Consider the following 21,149-nt stretch of genomic DNA (forward strand, 5'->3'; position numbering starts at 1 on the left):
TGAAAAGTAAAGTCGGATGGAATTATTAGAGATTATTAATTGTTAGCTTCGAATATTCGAGAATTATTAAGATTAATAGATTTACTTTTCGTTATGTATAATAATAAAAGTATAAAATTAATTAAAATGTAAACTTTTTATTAAATAATATTAAATTCAAATATTAAAAAATGGGTATCTTTTGATAAAAATATATGTATATTAAAAATTAGTAACTAAATTACCTATTCATATAAAATATATATTAAAATATAAAATATATGTTAAAAATATATAAAACAATATATATATATAAAATAATCATGTTAGATGTATATTAAAATTAGTTATTAAAATCAGTTTATAAAATATAATATATACATATTTAAATATAAAATATATATTAAAAATAAATTAAATTATATATTTATATACAAATATAGACGATTTGGTGGTTGATTTTTTTGTATACACAATATTTTTTATATACAAATATACGATAACAAATTTAATAGTTGATGTTTTGTATACAATAAAATTAGTATCCAAACTTTTTTAACTTAAATCTTCAATCAAGTCATAACGTGTTTTTTCTTCAAACACATGTACATAGTGTTAATTTTTTTTCTTTCGTTGTCATCATCGTTATTGTCTACTTCTTCTTTTATGTGTTTCTTTTTTTAACGTCGTCATTGTCACTACTGCCACTACTATTATTGTTATTGCTGCTGCCGTCATCTTTTTCTTGTTCTTATTCTCTTATATATATTCAATAAAAATTATAAAAATTTTGATACACAGTACACAAAAATTGATGCACATTGCTATATTAATAATTTTTTGTATTATATATAAATATCAATGCTATATTCTTAAATTTATGTTTTATGTACACAATTTTGTTTTGTATAAAAATTTATGTGTTTGATAATAAAATTTTTATGCTTTGTAATAAAATTTATGTGTTGAAAAGGCACAAAAATAAAAAAACTACATGATAGACTAGCATTATTTTTTTTTATTGAATTTGTATTAACTCGATTAAATTTAGTTAAAAAAAATGCTGGTGCATATAGTATTATCATTTTGTATATACCTAACATTTTTTACTTTGTTATCCATATAGGCTATGCAGCTTGTGTTTGAGCCTCTTGAATTTTTATAAATCCAAAAATATAAAGAAAGAAAACTTAATAATACCTTGATTGTTTTGATTTCGAAAGCAATACAATAATGGCAAACTAAATAAAAAACAAGCCGTATAAATTTCGATTTCATATATGAAAAATAACAAAAACAAGGCTAAAGGAGTGGATCACCAAAGAGAGTCCAATACTCCAATTTGAAGTAGGATGATGAACACCACATGCTTAATTAGCAAATTAAAACACCCATACCTAATTATAATAAAAACCAAATCTAAAAATAACTCAAAATGAACCAGACCATACCAGGAATATTAATCATGTAGCTACTAAGTGCGTTATCATAGGTGGCCACATTCATTTCAAAACCCTCGAATATTCCTTTTTTAGTATCATGATTTTGACCTAAACCTAATTAGTAAATTACAATTTCTCTGCCCTCCGATCTTCTTTTATCAACCCAGAGTTTATAAGATGAACGGTTATGATGGGAATTTCATTTTCAAAAAAGGGGTTTGTTATGTAATATTCCTTTGGATTTGGAATCTTCAATTTTATTTTTTTTTTCGAACACCGTTTCATTCATAGGGTTCCCTATAAATACCCAATTTTCTCTTCGTTGTTGAAACCAAGCAAAGAATCGATTTTTACAGCAGTTTTAGACTCCCAACAAATCTGAATTCTCATTTCTCAATTCTCACACACCACCACACTCGAAAACAAGAATCATTCTTCATTGTCATTTCCATTATTATGGCTGGGATTGTTGTTGTTTTGGACTTCGACAAGACCATTATTGAATGTGACAGTGACAATTGGGTTGTTGATGAATTGGGTTTCACTGATCTGTTTAATCAGCTTCTTCCCACCATGCCTTGGAACACTCTCATGGTAAGGTTTCATTTTCTCTGAATTTGTATTGCCACTAAGCTCTGCTTTTTTTCTATAAACTACATTGTTTGCATGGCCTAAAGACTTTAACTTTTTTGGGTTTTATAGGACACCATGATGATGGAGCTTCATGCTAATGGGAAAACCATTGATGAGATTGTGAAGGTTCTGCAGAGAATTCCTATACATCCCAGAGTTGTCCCTGCCATTAAAACCGCCTATGCTATGGGGTATGCTATGTCATATGTCACTAATCTATTTAAACTTTGTAATTAAATACAAAAACTTTTAATTCTAAATTGAGTTTAAGTTTGATGCAAAAAGTAGTAATTTTTTATGATGGGGCATTACTTGATGTGTGAAAATTAAATTCTTCTTAATTTATAAGTTTAGGACACAGCAAAATTTTTAAATTTATTTTTGTAACTTTTCAGGTGTGACTTGAGGATTGTAAGTGATGCAAACACACTTTTTATTGACACTATATTGAAGAACTTAGGAATAAGAGAATGCTTCTCTGAGATCAACACAAACCCTTCCTATATTACTGAAGAGGGAAGGTTAAGAGTTTTGCCTTATCATGACTCCAACAAATCTCACCATGGATGTAGCCTCTGCCCTCCAAACATGTGCAAGGTCTGTTTATATGATACCCCTTTGATATTTAATCAAACCGAAAAAGGTTGAATTTTTTTGGCTAATTCTAATTTACTTTTGTTTGGATTGCAGGGTCTAATCATAGAGAGAATCCAAGATTCAATAACATGTGGTGAAGAGAAGAAGAGGTTCATCTATCTTGGGGATGGAAGTGGGGACTATTGCCCAAGCTTGAGGCTGAAGGAAAAGGACTTTATGATGCCAAGGAAGAACTTCCCAGTTTGGGAGCTGATATGTAAAGATCCTTTGCTTGTTAAGGCCGAAATCCATGAATGGAGTGATGGAGAAGACATGGAACGTATTTTGCTGCATTTGATCAACAAGATCTCTATGGAGGAATTCATTTCAGCTGATTGCAAGAGGCAGAGTTTCTCAGTTTCTTCTCATGAGTCTTTACCTCATGTTCTCCCTGTTAGGCAGTAATAATATTAGTAACTAATAGTAATAGTGAATAATCAATAGCAAATGTAACATAGCTCAAAAGTGTTTATCTTTCTTGCACTTCTAATCAAGCCAACAGTCCCTAATCTAAACGGTTTCAACTGTTGGAAATTGGAATGGCCCTCAAGATAGGGCTCCATAATGTGAATTTGAATGAAATCTAAACTTTAGTTGGCTACTTTGCTCTATTTTGTTACTTCTGCAGCTTTTGGTTCATGCATAAAAAATAAAAAAACACAAACTGATCCTCACTTGGACCCATGCAAACATTTATATTTTAATGCAGCGGTAGTCAAGATTCTGTTCAATGTTCCACCAAAATAAAATTATAAAAATCCAATCTCACTTTCCCTCTCATCATTATATAGGAAAACTTTTAAGTATACCTGTACACTAATGTTTCAATGATTTTTAATAGTTGATTTTAATTATAAAATATATACATAATGTATATAATTAAGATAACGATTAAAATTTATTGAAATACCTATATATATCCATATATATGCATGCCTCATCCGATGTGTCATTATTAATTTGTCATATCTGGTGAACTTGCTTAAGAAATTATTGAATTTGGTAGAGTTGTTGAAAGTTGGTGAGCAATTGAATGAGGTAAAAGGCCATGTGGTTCAATGCAAATGCATAAGTTATAAAGCTTATTTGGGTAGTGTGCCATGCACTAAACCATATTTTTTAGAAAAATTTTCAAGTGTAGTGGTATACCGATATTTAATTAATTTTTAACTGTTGATTTTAATTATAAAAAGTATATATAATATATATAATTAAGATCAACAGTTAAAAATTACTAAAATACTGGTGTACCAGTATACTTAAAAACTTTCCTATTTTTTATCTCTTGCTTTCTCTACCAAATGCAGACGTGCTTGGATCTCACTACTATAAATTCAAAGGAATCAATTTTTCTAGATAGTGTAGTCTAACTCTGATATCATGATCCACATAAATTAATATTTTGCAGCTAGTGCTTGTGTGTTGTGCATTTCATTCTCTAAGCCTTTCTATACTATGTGCTATTTCTTTCTTTTCGTCTTTAGTCAACGAAAAAAATAAGTAAATTACTCGTTTATTTTTGTTATCATACCCGTACGTATAAATTAATCACTGGTTAAAATCCCAATAATCAAGAATTCAATATTTTTTATGGTGACTCCAATATACTTTTTTCTTTTTTGTGTGCTTCAGAAGCTTGACTATGCAAATTTTCCATATACTTAACAACGAGTTTTAGGATAAAAAACTTAAATAAATCAAGGAGTCATCAACATTATACAATAATCTCAAAATAAAAAATATTACGTACATATGGTTATGCATATATCTATATAAATTAAATTGATTTAATTTGAATTACATATTTTAGTACATAATCGAATTAGATTGAATCAAATTAATAAAATTATTGATAAATACTTGAGTTGAATTACCAAAGATTGATATTCGAAATATATCCCATGAGCAGTAAATCGAATCAACTAGATTTGATTTACTATAGTTAATTTGATTTACTACTGAACATGTACAGCCCATATATAGTAAATCGAATTAGCTTAATTCGATTTAATATTGATACAGATTATTAACATTTACTATTTTTAAGTTAATTTAATTAACTTTAAAATATAAATGTCAATAAAAAAATACTGTCTATTTGGATTAAATAAAATATCAAAAAATCAAAACGAATAAGAGTATAAATCAAATTTTTGTGTTTTAGTTCAAATTCCAAAAAATTTACATTTTTATAAACTTATGAATTTAAAACGGAATAATAAATAATTTTTAAAAATTCATTAAAAATCATTCTTTGACTCATTAATATCTAAAGAATCATTATCGGAACTTCTGATACTGAAAAAATAAATATAAAATATAGTCCTCCAAAATAGCATAAGAATTAAAACTTAAATTTTTTTAAAGTCACAAATAATTATACAATATAAAAAAATTAACTATATCTATATAATATATAATTTGAAAAATAATATATTTAAAACAATATCAATATGCATTGTTGGCAGCAGCAATAAAGGCCCTCTCCTCCTCTCCAGGTGCCTTCCCCGGCTGCTTTAAGAAGGATTTGGTTCATGAGATTAAGAGATTTTATAGTTTTGCAAAATTATTAAAGTTTTTGTGATTTTGGTAATTGATCTTAATTATTAAATATAAATATTATTTATACAATAAAATTATTTATTAAAATTAATCATTATATATTTTAATTTATTTTTAATTTATATTTTATATTTAATATGTAAATTATTCTAATAATTAATTTTAATAATTGATTTTTATGTATATTTAACATGTTGATTATTAAAATATATATGATTAAAAATAATAATTAAAATTACTAAAATACTAATATTTGTTGAATACTTTAAAGTTTAAAAGAAGGATTCTATTAAAAAAGAATCTATATTTTTAATACGTTCTCTTTAGAGATTATTAAATTTTAAGTTTTTATATCGCATATTATCTTTCTTATTAAATTATATTATGAGTTTAATTTTTTATGTCCTAACATGATCATTTAATCATATTCATATGTGTATTTAGATACTTTTTTGAATAATAAATTTTAATATTAATTATTTTTATTAATGTAACAAACTAACAATATATAATTAATTTTGTGTTTTTATACATGAAATTAAATTCTTATATTATACATGAAATTAAATTCTTATGTTAATTTTGTGTTTTAAATATAATGCGTTTCTGAAAACATGGTTCCAATGTGCACCACGTTACTACCACAGCCACCGGTATCATAATTAGGCCAAAAAACTAGAATAAACCAAGGGAAGTTGCAAATTACCTAAATGAGCCAAAGTGAAATTCGTTTCTGCAATGAGCCAAACCCTATATTTATATAATTCGAACCGGTGTGGTTCGAACTCCATTCATGAGTAATTCGAACCAGGGTGGTTCGAATTACTAAGAGAGAAATTGATTCAAGTAAATCGAACCAGGGTGGTTCGAATTACAGGGGAGGAAACTGCAGCACATAATTCGAACCAAGCTGGTTCGAATTATATGGGGACACACTGGATGAAGTAATTCGAACCAGGCTGGTTCGAATTACACAAACCAAATTCGAACCAGTCCGGTTCGATTTAGTAGTAGACAGTGCAGTATATATATGGTTCTAAACGTGAGTTGCTCTCATAGAGGGTGTAAGATGGCTAGTGAGGAGAGTTTTGTGGTTTTGGTTCACCACAGAGGATCCATTAAGAGGAAAACTCGCTCCGGTGTGAAGTTTACAGATAAGGATCCTCTCTGTATTGTCGTGAAACCAACGACGAGCTATGATGACCTTGTTAGATCTGTACTGATGAAACTTGGTCTGGAAGGTGCGAAGCGAGTGAAGAAGTTTTTCTATCGCATTCCAATCACTGTCTTGCAGGATACCGTGAAGTATGATTGCTTCACGATTGGTAGTGATGAGGACTTGCAAGTCATGTTTCTATGTCGGAGGCAGTTTCCCGAGGTGAGGACACCAGAGTTGTTGGCAAAGCTGGTTGATGTGGTATCCAGCTCAGGGGGTTCGAACTGGAATGCCACCACTGAAGCAGCGGCAGCCGGTTCGAGTTCCAGGCCTGCCGTTGCTTCTTCGTCCGTCCCTGTGTATGAGCCAGCGGTCCAACCAGTCGCCTCCCCGTCTTTTGCTGTTGATCTGAATGATGGAGTAGGCGACGTGGTAGGATCAGTTGATATTCTGCCGAACGCTTTACAGGGAGTTCCACCGGTTGGCGTCGGAGACGGAGTGTTGGGTGATGTAGAGGAGGACGACGTCGAGCCGGATATGATTGAGGATGACAGCGGCGACGAGGTTGGAGCGACTGAGCCTGCATTGGCGGTCGGTGGTTCTAGTTCTGGCACACAGCAGTATCCACCACATTTTTCCTCTTTGGACCTGGATGCCATGAGGCAAGAGGGTGTTTCAGGGCACTCTGTTGGATTCGGAGCTAGAGATGCTGAAGTGACTGCTGGTTTGACAGAGTTCCAGGTTGGTCAGTAATTTCAGGATAAAGAGGAGGCCATGTTAAGTGTGAAGACTTACAGCATCCGGCGAGGGGTACAGTACAAGGTTGTGGAGTCTGATCATCGCCGTTATGTGGGCAAGTGTTCTGAGTTTGGGAATGGGTGCACATGGTTGATTCGACTGAGTCTGCGGAAGCGCAAGGGCATTTAGGAGGTCAAGCGGTACAATGGACCTCACACTTGTCTTGCGACCTCCATCTCGAGTGACCACAGGAGCTTGGATTATCATGTGATTTCCGCGTTCGTTATGCCAATGGTTAGGGCTGATGCATCCGTCAGCATCAAGGTGCTCCTAAATGCCACGGCAGCACACTTCGGGTTTAGGCCGACTTACAGGAGGGTCTGGATGGCGAAGCAGAAGGCAATTGCCCTCGTATACGGTGACTGGGATGAGTCATACAACGAGCTCCCCAGGTGGGTTTTGGGAGTCCAGTTGACGATGCCCGGTACTGTTGCAATCCTACGGACGAGCCCCGTTCGAGTTAGTGGACAAGTAGACGAGTCTCAAGCTTTTTTCCACAGACTTTTCTGGACGTTTCCACCGCTCATCCATGCATTTCGCCATTGCAAGCCCTTAGTTAGCATTGAAATAGACAAAGATTAGTAGAGTACCTCGAGGCCAATGGCCAGCTGAACGTCTCAAATCCTGCAGGCCTAAACCGAGGAAATCGCCAGAAAATCCATGACTGAAGTAGCTGAAGTGGGCCCGCTAGCTTGATAACATTTCTGTTCGCCACTCGGCACATGCACCGGTACAACCATGCAAGTGCTGCAGAACCCCAACTGTAGGTCCCCATCTCCTCCAGCCTAGCTACAAACGGAAGCCATCTGATGTGAATGCGGTTGCCGGACTTGTCCGCAAAAAGCTGCGTGCCCAACAACATCATGATGTACGCACGGGCATATTGACGCACAGTATCCTCATCAGCTCCCTCCGGGCACTCACCAAAAGTCTCCTAAAACCAGCTGCAGTTGACCGCGTACTTCTGAACCTGGCTAGGAGGAGGTACCACTCCAAGCAACTCCTCGAACCAAACCCAGGCTGAACGGCCACCCTCGATGTATATATGGAACTCTGATAGGCAGCCGCTGACGTAACGCCCGTCCACTGGCAAACCCAGCTGGTATGCCACGTCCTGGAGTGTGATCGTGCACTCTCCGAACGGCATATGAAACGTGTGCGTCTCCGGACGCCATCGCTCGACAAACGCACTGACAAGGGCCTCGTCCAACCGGAACCATCTATCGTTCAGCCTTACAAGATGGTAAAGACCAGCCATCTGTAGGTACGGAACATATCTGTCATCGAGGACCATGCCCTGCTGCCGCCGCATGCTCCTGATGCATCGCTGAGGCTGCGAAAGAAATGAACCGCATTATTAGGACCAACTTAATTACCAGTGACAAAGATAATCAACACGATAATTGATAAAGCATAAAAAATCGTACCAAATATAAGCGCTTAAAATTCCATGAACGAGTACCACTAGGATAAACAACTAACATAAGAAACCAGCATAAACCACGGACATGAAAGATCTAACATTAAACAACCACAACTAAACCGCTAACATAAACCACTAACATAAACCACTAACATAAACCACTAACATAAACCGTTAACTTAAACCACTTACATAAACCACATACATAAACCACTAAGATAAACCACCAACATAAACTGCTAACATAAACCGCTAACATAAACCGCTAACATAAACCACTAACATAAACCACAAACTAAACCACCATCTAAAGCGCATGCAAAACCACTAACATAAACCACCATCTAACCCGCATGCAAAACCACTAACTCACATGTACCGGTAGAACAAAGTTATATCCGTACTAACCTCCTCGTTGATGACTCCAGCTATATGGGCGACTCCGTCCAAGCGATATAACCGTGCCGGATCGTCCCCCATCAGCAGAGTATTCCGTTCAGGTCTTTGTCGGAGAGAATCTGGGTCGTTTTCTCTGAGATTTGGTGGGGTAGGGGAACCTGAGAATGGTTCGAATGAGGCTGATTCGAACTCCTTATATAGCCCAATCACTAGTAATTCGAACCAGGGTGGTTCGAATTACTTGAAGACCCTAACTTACCTATAATTCGAACTAGGGTGGTTCGAATTACATACATTGCTAGTTCGAACCAGCCTGGTTCGATTTACCAACAATCCTTTCTTACTAATTCGAACTGGCCTGGTTCGATTTATTATTCTTAAATGCAGTTCGAACTGGCCTGGTTCGAATTACATTAAAATACCATTTGACTTATTGCTGAATCGATTTTCCTTCTGGCTCATATACATAAATTTAAAGTGATGTTGGCTTATTATGGTGTTTTGCCCTCATAATTAGGACTATCATCCGCTCCCACGCCAACGGTATCATAGCCACAATAATATTACGAATTATTAATACATTTAAAAGGAGGAAACGTGTATGCATTTCATATGTTTATTAATTATTTCTTAATGAAATAGTCTCTTTTGTTTTAATGCCGTTTTCAAACTCTTCATTTTCTGGATCATCAACCTCTTCATATTTTGTAGGAAGAATTTTAAGTGTGTTTGATATATACTGGTATTTTAATTATTTTAATTGTTAATCTCAATTATAAAAAAATATATAATATATATTAATTAATAAAATTGTAAAAAAATAAGAAAAAAAAGATAAATAATTTTTATTATACATTGTTGTTGTATATGTAAAAATAATGCTATCTATTTATACTAATTACTAAATTGATTTAAATTTTAAAATAAAATAAAACAACTAAAATTTTTAGATAATTCTGTTAGAAAAAGATAAACATAACTAACATAAAAAAAATAAGCATAATAATTTTTTTTAAAAAAATAAAATAACAAATAAAAATAATACAAGAATTTAATATTAATTAAAATTAACTGTTAAAAGATTATTCAAACAACAATAGGATACATTTAAAAACTCTTTGTATTTTATATATTACTTTATTGTAAGGTGGGTTACTCATGTTTAATTATAAGCCTACGAAAGTGTTTATTTAATTTCCTTCTATTTTTTAATGCCACATTTAAACACTACAATAATACAGATTATTTTATAGGGTTATATGTATAAAAAAAAATTAAAATTCGTCAAAAAAATAAATTTTAATATTATTTTAACTATGAAAAATATGTTAATAAAAGTTTTGTCAAAAATAGTATTTTTAACATATAAGTAATTGTGAAAAAGTTTAAATCTTATTTTAATAAATATTGGCTGTCAAAAATAATTTGTTAAAAAAAATTGAGAATATATTTTTGTGATATTTATTAACCGTAAAAAATATTATTTATTTTGACACTTACTAACCATAAAAAATTTTTAATAAAAATTTTTAATAAAGAATGAGATGAGATCTTGAAACTTAAGAATAAATTGAGATTTTGAAGATGAAGAATGAGTAGTATGACCCCAATAAATATATTATATGATTGTAATAGAAATATATAATATATGATCTTAGAAGGTGGCCAACGTGAAGTTCATGCACAATTCCCAACAAATCATAAATCATGGAACTTTTATTTCAATATTTTTAGAGATATGATTTATAATATGATATTAGAACTTTTAAATTCAAATATAGATTATCAATATTTTAGGTTATATATGCGAAAAAAGTAATCATTAAATGAGTCATGTATATAAAATATATATTAAAATTTATTATATATTTTAGGTGTTTGTTTTGATACAATGATAAATTTATACGTACTGATATCTAAAAAATGTAAACAAACAATAATATTACATATGGAATTTATTTTTTACATCAACATCTAATTTTTTTTTAAAAATTATATATCATATTACTAATTTTATTAAAATATCTTTATAATTTAATAAAAATAAAAAGATCTTTTTATTTAATTTTTTAAAAAACTTAAATATTCATTTTATATATTAAACAAAAATTATTCTTTTAAATTAATCAAATTATTTAATTTTACAATTTCAAAATTTAAATAATTAAAAAAAAAAAACAAAATCACATTTAACAAAATTATTCATCCCTTTATAAACCCTAATCAATCATTCATACAAAAAAAAAATAAACAAATCTAAAAAATACTAAAAAAATATCACTTGTTCTTTGTTTTCTGGGTTTTACACCCAACCTTCATATCTCTTCTTTCTTTGTTAGTATCTCCCTCTCTTCTCTTCACACTCGTCTCTTCATCTCCAGTAAAAAAGACGAAGAAGCTTCCTCCACGGCGCCCTGCCAAGGTCAGCACTCGCACGCGCCTCACCCGGCGAGGAGAACGTGGACGCGTCAGAGAGCATCGCCGTCTTGTGCGTTCCAGAGAGCGTCGTCGTACGTCTTCTTGGTCCCAAAGAGCGTCGCCGTCTTCGTCATATAAAAATAATAACTAAAAATTTTTTTATTTAATTTTTTATCCATAGAGATTTTGGTTTTCTTAGACAAAGACTTTTGTTAACTTACGAACTTTTTTTTATAAAAATAGTTTAATTTTATAAATTTTTTGTGTCATGCATAATCTATACTGTCAGAACAAAATGGACTGTAATTTTAAAAAATTTATATTCCCGTAATATTATTACGGGTAAAAATACTAGTATAAAATAAATATTAAAATTGAGTTAAACAATAAAAGTAAATTAAACAACATATATTTATACATAAATATATAATAATTAATTTAATAACTAAATTTTTATATGTATATAGTATTTTTGGACAAATTATAACATTAATTTATAATATTATTAAGTTAATCCAACATGTGCATACCACGATATATCTATTATAAGATAGACTCTAAGTAATTCTATCGCAGTCTGCATTATATTCATATTTTTGAAGTTCTAATAATTCATTTTAAATTCATTTATAGAGTTCCTTAACAAAAAATGAGCTATAAAAAGAAAAATAATAATAAATTGAGGATTGAGTGTTGCAGGTGCAAGCAATTAACCTGTATCTATTATTGAGATGGACATTATATATGTTAAGGCTTAGAGAATGGATGAACTATCATGCTTAGAAGCACGGAATGGACATTATATATTGTTGTATTGAAAAGATAAATTATTATTATTCTCTGGTGATAAAACAACACACTTAGAAGTTGGAAGATAGAGAAATATGAATAACAGACCAGAATCCGGTTGGGGGATTGAGGGTGTAATTATAATAATAAATTAAATAAAAAATATAATTAATTAAAAAATTAAAATAATAAAATATTGGATTTAAAGACTGAATCAAGAACAGTATTTAAAGAATGATTTTTTTCGAGGGTAGTATCGAAGGTGGTGAGATAACACTCGCAAGTGAAATCCCAACTATTTCCACAGCCGTAACAGAACAAGTGTCCACACCTGCAACGGACTTGATTGCACGTGAAACGTTTTTTCTCAACAAAGAACCTGCAGTTTGGACACCTCTGCCACTGGTTCCTGGCCGTTACCTCCATTACTACTCTATATTCATTATCTGTCCTCCCAAATTCCTCGCACGTGCTCCCATGATGCCAAACTGCCTCTCACGTGACGCAGATCTGCCTATAACAGCTAGGGCATTCTGATTCCGTCGGTGAATCATCGTCGACGATCATAAGGGCAGAGCAGTCCTTGAAGGGGCAATACATGAATCTCTCGCTCTCGTTCTCAACAACAGCAGCTTCACACAACAACTTATCCCACCGATCAAAAACCATCTTTGGCAGAACCTCGTGGCAACCGTCGAGTTCCAAGAAACCACCACATCGGGGTACCGGACACCGGATATTAGTCACGTTGTCGTCAAGTTTAGAACCAACGTACTTCACCACGCAATCTGTACAATATGAGTGGCTGCAACCAGTCATAGAGAAATTTTCTGTTTCGATTTTAGTGTCAATGCAGATTTCGCATATGAACGAGGAAATCGAGGATGACTCGCCTCTCCCCTCCTCTTTGTTGATCTTCCTTTGTTTTGTGGCGACGACGCTCTTTCCATGATTTTCTCCGTAGTTAAAATTCATGTGTGACGATGATAATAGTAATGGTGACGGCCAAAGAGAGTAGTACTGCCTCAAGAAAAACTTTTTGATCGTCCTCATATTTTTCAGAAATTTTTAGAGTTTGAAGACGAAGGAGAAGGAGAGGGAGTGGTTGTTGGTTTTGTGGGATATTTATTCAAGATAAATCAAGAATTAAGAATTAAAAATTAAATATAAAAGATAAAAGATAGAATCATGTTGGTTAGTTAATGCTTAATCAACCCTCAATGTAATACTTCTTCAACAAATAAGTGACTAATAAATTTAAATTTTAAAATATGATTTCTTAATTTAATTTATCTTTTAAAATATCGTAAGATATTCGTTTATTCTCACATTTCTTTTTCTAAGAAAGTATATCCCAGAAAACTAGGAAGTAAACGGATTTTATGAATCCTTTCTATGTCAACTTACTCTTATAGTTTAAAAGTTTAATTATATTTATTTTCTTAGTCACCTTTTTCATTAGCATTCTTTTTTTTTGTTCGTTCCCTATTTTTATTATTATCTTTTTTCGTTTCTCATTCCAACTTTTCATATGCTGTCCTTTTTTTTTTTTTAATTTTCGTTATCGCATTTCTTTGTTTTGCATTCACCATTTTTCGAAATAATTATTAAACTATTCTTTTATCTTAATCCAGGACGACAATAAAAAAGTTTTGTGACCCACAAATTCAACGCAACAGAATATATAAATTCAGTTTTAATTTTTAGTTTTATTATCTTTTCTTATCTTTATGTTATCTTTTTATCTTATCTTTCGTAGGAGTTTTACTTTCATACTTTTCAATTCAATCACTCAACCATCAATAAAATTTTTTTTATCTTTTCTTTTATTTTCTTATTCTTTCACAGTTTTATCAATAATTTCACATACATTTTTTATACGTATATAACTCTTTTTTAATCTTTCATCAAGCTTACTTTTTTAACCATTGCTTTCTTTGTATTCTTGTTTTTGTGTTTCAAACTTAATGTCATCAGTTAGGAGATTTTAGTGAGGATATAGAATATTTATATATTCGAGTATGATGTGTGTGGATAAAAGAAATTCAAGTGGATTAATGGACTCTTATACACACATCCATCATCCATGGGATCAAATGCGTCTAAAGCAAAAAAGCTGGAGAATTAATTTATCTAAGAACTCAGAAGTCAGAACAGTCATTCTCAAATCTCAATAATTTTTAAAAAGAATAAATTCTGTTTTGGGTCAGCATACTGGGCCAACAACCTGGCCCAGATCCCAATACAGAAGTTCCATACCCAACCCGTCCCGGTTTCAAATACAGATTATTTGGAAACCAACTTAAATGTTTTTGGCATAAAATGTATACTCTTTAGTAATATGGAAGACAGAAAAAAGTCATATGGTAAAAAAACCTTGTCTTTTGTATTGCTAAAGAAAATCCTCCAAAGCCCAACAGCTTAAGCTTTAAAGGAGTTGAGCCTCTTTATTTAATATAGACTACTGTTCCGTAGATTACTTAAAACGGCGATTCGAACGAGGTTTTGACCAAAAAAAAAAAAAAACCTCCGATCCTTAAGTTAAAGTTTTTGTTGAAATCTCTCTTCGAAATAAACGAGAGATATCTTACTACACTTCTATGAGAAACATCCATTTATGTCAATAACAAGTAACTACATTTTAAATACGGTGAAAATATTTATACTTGTTAAAAAATATTTATCTGAAGCATCTTTTAAATTCGTTCTTTAATGTATGCTTGTATTGTCATAATTTAACAGTTTAGTAGTAAATTAACAACTTTACTAGTCTTGATAACTTAAGTAACCGTCTAGTTTTTTCATTTACTCGTTCTTGTTAGAACATATAACGGGATAACCAAAGTTTCATCACATAAAACGCTATCGGCCAAACCCATCTCCGGAGTCCCCACAGCGAATTTGGGGTAACACTGTTCATTAAACGCATTCAAAATTACTAGCCAAAAATTGCGAAATTTTTCTGGTAGGGTTTCAATTCACATTATTATTATCGAAAAGCCTTCATCCTAAGATACAGGAAGAACTCACATCGTGAAAAGAAAAGAAAAAAAAAACTCGTAAACAGCGGAATACCTCGGTTATGTCGAAAATTCCAGAAAAAGAAGACAAATTCAAAGCAATTTGAGCAAATCATCAGCGCCACTGAAAGTGAAGGCACCACCTTCTTCCAAATTGAAGACCTTAACGACACCGTCTTCCGCCAAGAGCGCGTACCTCCTTGACCTAACACCAAGCCCAACGGGCTTATCGCTCAGATCCAACTCGGACCCAATGGCCTTCGTGAACGTTCCGTTACCGTCAGAAAGTAACAAAACCTCGTCGTTGACTTTCAGGTCCTTCTTCCACGCCTTCATCACGAATGCGTCGTTGACCGAGATACACGCGATTGTGTCCACGCCTTTGGCCTTCAGCTCCGCTGACTTCTCCACGAATCCCGGAACGTGCTTCTGCGAGCAGGTTGGTGTGAAGGCTCCCGGGACGGCGAAGAGGATGGCCTTTTTGCCCTTCGTTAGGTCGGAAATGGTGGTGGTTTGAACCTCGCCGGCGTCGTCTAGGTAGGAGAAGGTCGCTTCCGGGAGCTTGTCGCCGACGGCAATAGTGGCAGAGATTGTGGTGGATTTGGTGGCGTAGGATGGGGTGCGGAAGGTGCAGGGTTTGAAGGGTTTGGAGTGGTTGAATTTTAGGGAGAAAGGGGAAAGGGGGAGTTTAGAAGAGAGGGATTTGGGTGGAAAGAGGGCGGCGGAGGTGAGAGAGTGGGTAGTGGTGGGAGAGGTGAGGAGCCTGGAGAAGGTGAGAGATGCGGCCATTGAAGAAGGAGGAGGAGCTAGGTGGCACTAAGAAAACGGAAGTGTAATGTGTTAGTGTTAGGTTTTTGTGTTGTGTAGTGTGAAAAGGTAGGTAGGGAAGAGGTTATGAGAGTGAGTTTGTTGGGTGAATGAATGGTTATGGTAGGGATTGGCTTGGTTTGTGACTTTGTGGTGTGGTGTGCAATTGTGAATTGTTACTCTGTCTTTTTTGGGTTTGGGCCTAGTTTGGGTTTCATTACGGTTGGCCTCGGTATAGTTTGGATTTGGGCCTTTTTGGGTTTTGAGAGTTTGCGTATTGCCTGTGCGGAAAGAGAGTTCTATGTCAGGATAATAGTTAAATTAATTTTTAAAAAATGACTTATTTTTTAAATTCGTTTTTTAATAGTTTTTGTCCATGATTAATGACATAGCGGTGAAAATATTTATACTTGTTCAAAAATATTTATCAGAAGCATCTTTTAAACAAAGAATAAATGACTATTTATATCTATCACAAATAAAAATGCTGACATTTGTATCTATAATAGTCTTAAACTAAAGTTATACATAGATACCTTCTATATGACAAAAGTGTCTTGACTTGAATTTGAGCTTAGTTCGTGAAAATCCGATCCTACGTAGCTCTGCCTACTTTATCTTCAACCCCTCTCTCTTACTCACTCTCTCTCTTTCTCTTCAACCCCACTCTAAGCCTTTCTATACTATGTGCTATTTCTTTCTTTTTCGTCCTTTTTTTTTTTGGTACTTTTTCTTTTTCGTCTTTAGTCAACGAAAAATTAATCACTTGTTAAAATCCCAATCCCAAAATCGATATTTTTTTTATGGTGAGCCCAATATACTTTCTTTATTGTGTGTTCAGAAGCTTTACTATAGTGGAATGACAAGTCCAATTTATAAAATTAGTTAGAAGCTGATGAACTATGAAAGTAAGTAAGAGAAGCAAAGGGAAAAGTTATATTAAACCCAAAAAAAAAAAAAAAAGGATATATATAATCTGACAAGATTTGATGTATGTTGTTGGGTTTGCAGTTTGTAAAGGCTAAAGAAGAGACTTCATGGGACAAGTAGTCTTGCACAATTATTTCATTGCCATGCATGGTTCGTTCTTTTCACTTTTTTCTTTGTATCATTAAGCTATCAGAATCTGACAAGCACAAAGCAATTTCAATATGCATTGTTGGTAGCAGCAATAAAGGCCCTCTTCTCCTCTCCAAGTGCCCTTCCCCAGCAGCTTTAAAAGAAGGATTTGGTTCAAGAGATTTTATAGTTTTGCAAGCATTCCTAAGTATTCCAAAAATATTAGTGTTTTTGTGATTTTGGTAATTGATCTTAATTATTAAATAAAAATATTATTTATACAGTAAAATTATTTATTAAAGTTAGTCTATATATATATATAATTTAATTTATTTTTAATATATATTTTGTATCTTAATATGTATTTTATTTTAATAATTAATTTTGATGTATACTTAGCATGTTGATTATTAAAATATATATGACTAAAATTAATAATTAAGACTACCAAAATACTAATATTTGTCGAATACTTGGAAGTTTAAAAAAAGAATTCGGTTTAAATAAAGAGAATTTATATTTTTATATCTAATACGTTCTCTTTAGATAGATTATTAAGTGTTAAGGTTTTATATTGTATACTATCTTTCTTATTAAATTATATTATGAATTTAATTTTTGATGTACTAACATGATCATTTAACCATATTCACATGTGTATTTAGATACTTTTTTGAATAATAAATTTTAATATTAATTATTTTTATTAATGTAACAATATATAATTAATTTTGTGTTTTCATACATGAAATTAAATTCTTATATTATATATCTAATAATTACTAAGTAATTTCTCTCTACCGAAAAAGTATGGGAATATATCTGACTTTGAGTAAATAATCAAATTCATTCTTAAAAGATCATTTGTTTTATAAAGTTGGTCTTTAAAAAAATTTTTTAATCAAATTCGTTCTTTAAATATTTTAAATTAATCATGTTAATCATTTTGTCACTTTCTTTGTTAATGGCTTCAAAGTTTGTTGATATTACATGTTAAGTGATAATACAACATATACTAGTAGAAGTTGGAATTGACTACGAAATATGAAATTAGATCAAATAAAAATCTAATTGAGAGGACTTCGAGGCATTGAAATCCTTTAATTTAGGGTTGATTGATCTAATTTCATAAACTTATCATATTAGCCTCCAATTAGGGTTATTGGGTGTGTGTTGTGGTGTCACCTAATGTGTTATATTAACAAACTCTAATGTCATTAGCAATGGAAGTGATAGAAGCACTAAGGTAACATTTGGTGGATAGACAGAGATAAAAAAACTGAGACTAAGAGACAGAGGCTGAGAGACAGAGATTGAAATAAATCTCAATATTCTATTTGGTACAAAGTGGGAGACAGAAATTAAAACAAGAATGAAACTCTAATTTAATTTGCACAAAGGGTAAAATTGAAATTAACTAAATGAAATGAGGATATTTTAGGTATAAAATGTTATTAAAGTTTCAATCTCTATCTCTAAAAATTTTAGTCCCTTGTCTTTCTACTTTTTGGAGGTACTGAAATACTTAAATTTTGGGAACAGAGATAAAAATTTTAGTACCAATTTCTAAACCAACAAATATGATACTGAATCTCAATCTCTCAGTCTTTCTGTCTCAGTACCTCAAAACAAAAGATACCTAATATAACTAACTTAAAATCTTTGAAAAACAAAATTGATTAAAAAAATTTAAAAATTAATTTAAAAAATAAGTGATCTATTAAAAACTAATTTAACTTTTTACTCATTTAATTTTACTATCATACACAGTGAAAGAAAGTTTTTAAATATACCAAAAATCAGTATTCTAATAAATTTAACTGTTGATTTTAATTAATATATATTATATATTTTTTATAATTTTTTCTACCGTGAAATTGCATGCATATCAGCATATATATGTCGCACATTTGAGCATAGAGATTCCAATTGGCCCACTCAAGAGGGCTTGAATCATTGAGCATGTGATGAACTTTGAGAATAAACTGATTATTAGATTAGATCACACAATGCTCGAAGAATTTTGGGTGTGTTATTTATGTCATTGTGTGTGAATTTTGTATTTGTATCGTAGGTTTGTGGATGTAGGGATATACATAGATCATTGAGACATTGACATTTGACAATAACCATTTAGCTTTTTGTAGGGTCAATATTGTCATTGGCATGTGGGCTTTTGCTCACAGCACCATGGGCATGAATTATTAGGGTCCTCTCTTTATGGCTCCACCCTGTTCTATGTCACTTTCATTGTATTCACCATTTAAAAATATGTATACTATTAAATATATACAATGTACTTTAACAGTTGAGCTTACTTTATACATGGTTGAAGGAAGTATAGAATATAAATTATGATATATATTCAATGCATGTTCTTAAGAAAATTAAATTAAAAGAGTATATAATATATACGTGACTATTTTTATAAAAATATTTTTATATATAAAGATATTACAAATAGTTAGATAATTTAGTAAAATAATATATCAAATCTACTTATCTACTTAATATACTAAAATTGGGTTTTCCCCCAACTAATGGAAGTGAGGTGTCGATTCCTCATAAATCCATTTTTCCGTCAAAATGAATGAACTATTTTCTCTTCTAAGTTTATTTTATGAAAATATCTTTATTATAATTATATTATAATTAGCATTTAAGTAATAATTCATAATTATACTAATTTAGAAAAATATTTTTATTATAGTTATATAAAATCAATATTTAATACATTATTAAACTACTTATTAATTATTAATCAAAAATATTTTTAATAATAATAATAATAATAATAATAATAATAATAATAATAATAATAATAATAATAATAATAATAATATGATATGATAATTATATGATAATGGTACCAGTTATTAATAACCAATTTATATTTCTCTAAATAAATTTATTTTAGAAAAATATCTTTATTATAATTATATTATAATATTATAATTAGTATTTAATGAAAAATACATAATTATACTAATTTAAGAAAATATATTTATTATAATTATATAAAATCAATATTTAAGATATTATTAAACTAATTATCACTCGAAAATATTTTTAATTATTTTAATTATATTGATTTTAAATATATTAATACGATTCTAATTCTTATTCATTATCTAATGATTTTATTAATGGTAAGTTGTTACGGGTGATCCATTTATAATAATAATAATAATAATAATAATAATAATAATAATATAGTATGATAATGATATGAAGTTGACCCGATTATTCTATTCATAATAAAAAAATAATAATTCTAATCATGATATGATATGATAAAATTATATAATTTTAACAACACAAATATATGATGTATAACTAACGTAAATAATAAAAAATTATCTTAATAATAACTAATTTACATATTTAGTTTTTTAAATAAAGTCTATATATAGAATTTTTTTGTGGTACATGAGTCTAGATCTGAGAGTCAACTCATTTTCTTTAAATTTATTATTCTTCGTTTACTATTTCATAGAATGTATTCTTCATATCCTTTTAAGGTATAATTTATAATTTTGTATATTATTTTTTATATACTCATTTTATTATATTGTTCTTTTGATAATTTAATGATTGTTCTTACTCCAACTTATTCTTTTCGTCTAATGTTCCAGTGCGATTGTCTTTTACCGCAATCGTTTACAATGCATCACATCTATGAAATACCCCATCGAGTTGTATTCGGATTTTAACTACATGGATGTAAGTGTCCAAATAAGAGGCAGTAAACTCTATTTTATCGAAGGATGGTTGGATCTACTCACATATTATGACTAACCTAATGGAATAATGTGGGTAAAATTAGTTTTCTTGGGAGAAGCTCGATTTTTTATTGAGGAATTGTTTCCATGGAGCTTTGTAAGCCAAGTTCAAGTTCCATCCCCTCCATGCTTTCTATGTCTGCTTGGAGATCTTCGAAATGAAGCACATAATGAGATTGAATTCCCTTAGTTTAAATTCAGTTTTGCTAAATTCGTGTCAACTTTGGATATACAATTTCAACGATT

General features: G+C 31.1%; 4 protein-coding genes across 4 annotated transcripts; 1 reads left to right on the forward strand and 3 right to left on the reverse strand.

Annotated features, from left to right (window-relative positions):
- The first annotated feature begins 1,682 nt into the window (after window positions 1–1,682).
- Window positions 1,683–3,291, forward strand: LOC112772878 (inorganic pyrophosphatase 2). The gene is made up of 4 exons (XM_025817889.3): window positions 1,683–2,015; window positions 2,124–2,245; window positions 2,450–2,651; window positions 2,745–3,291. Exons 1-4 carry the CDS (start codon window positions 1,878–1,880, stop codon window positions 3,093–3,095), a joined length of 813 nt encoding a protein of 270 aa, XP_025673674.1. The 5' UTR covers window positions 1,683–1,877; the 3' UTR covers window positions 3,096–3,291.
- Window positions 3,292–7,762: 4,471 nt separating this feature from the next.
- Window positions 7,763–9,109, reverse strand: LOC140181701 (protein MAIN-LIKE 2-like). The gene is made up of 4 exons (XM_072225999.1): window positions 9,038–9,109; window positions 8,402–8,539; window positions 8,177–8,320; window positions 7,763–8,050 (listed from the first exon to the last, which is right to left on the reverse strand). The coding sequence occupies exons 1-4, from the start codon at window positions 9,107–9,109 to the stop codon at window positions 7,763–7,765; spliced, it is 642 nt and encodes a 213-aa protein (XP_072082100.1).
- Window positions 9,110–12,730: 3,621 nt separating this feature from the next.
- Window positions 12,731–13,210, reverse strand: LOC112772583 (uncharacterized). The gene has a single exon (XM_025817546.1). The coding sequence runs from the start codon at window positions 13,208–13,210 to the stop codon at window positions 12,731–12,733; it is 480 nt and encodes a 159-aa protein (XP_025673331.1).
- Window positions 13,211–15,184: 1,974 nt separating this feature from the next.
- On the reverse strand, window positions 15,185–16,240 carry LOC112771392 (peroxiredoxin-2E, chloroplastic). Its single transcript, XM_025816120.3, has one exon. The coding sequence runs from the start codon at window positions 16,042–16,044 to the stop codon at window positions 15,349–15,351; it is 696 nt and encodes a 231-aa protein (XP_025671905.1). The 5' UTR covers window positions 16,045–16,240; the 3' UTR covers window positions 15,185–15,348.
- Between the last annotated feature and the right edge of the window lie 4,909 nt (window positions 16,241–21,149).

This window comes from Arachis hypogaea, chromosome 18 (assembly GCF_003086295.3).
Source record: "Arachis hypogaea cultivar Tifrunner chromosome 18, arahy.Tifrunner.gnm2.J5K5, whole genome shotgun sequence".
NCBI classification, from domain to species: Eukaryota; Viridiplantae; Streptophyta; class Magnoliopsida; order Fabales; family Fabaceae; genus Arachis; species Arachis hypogaea.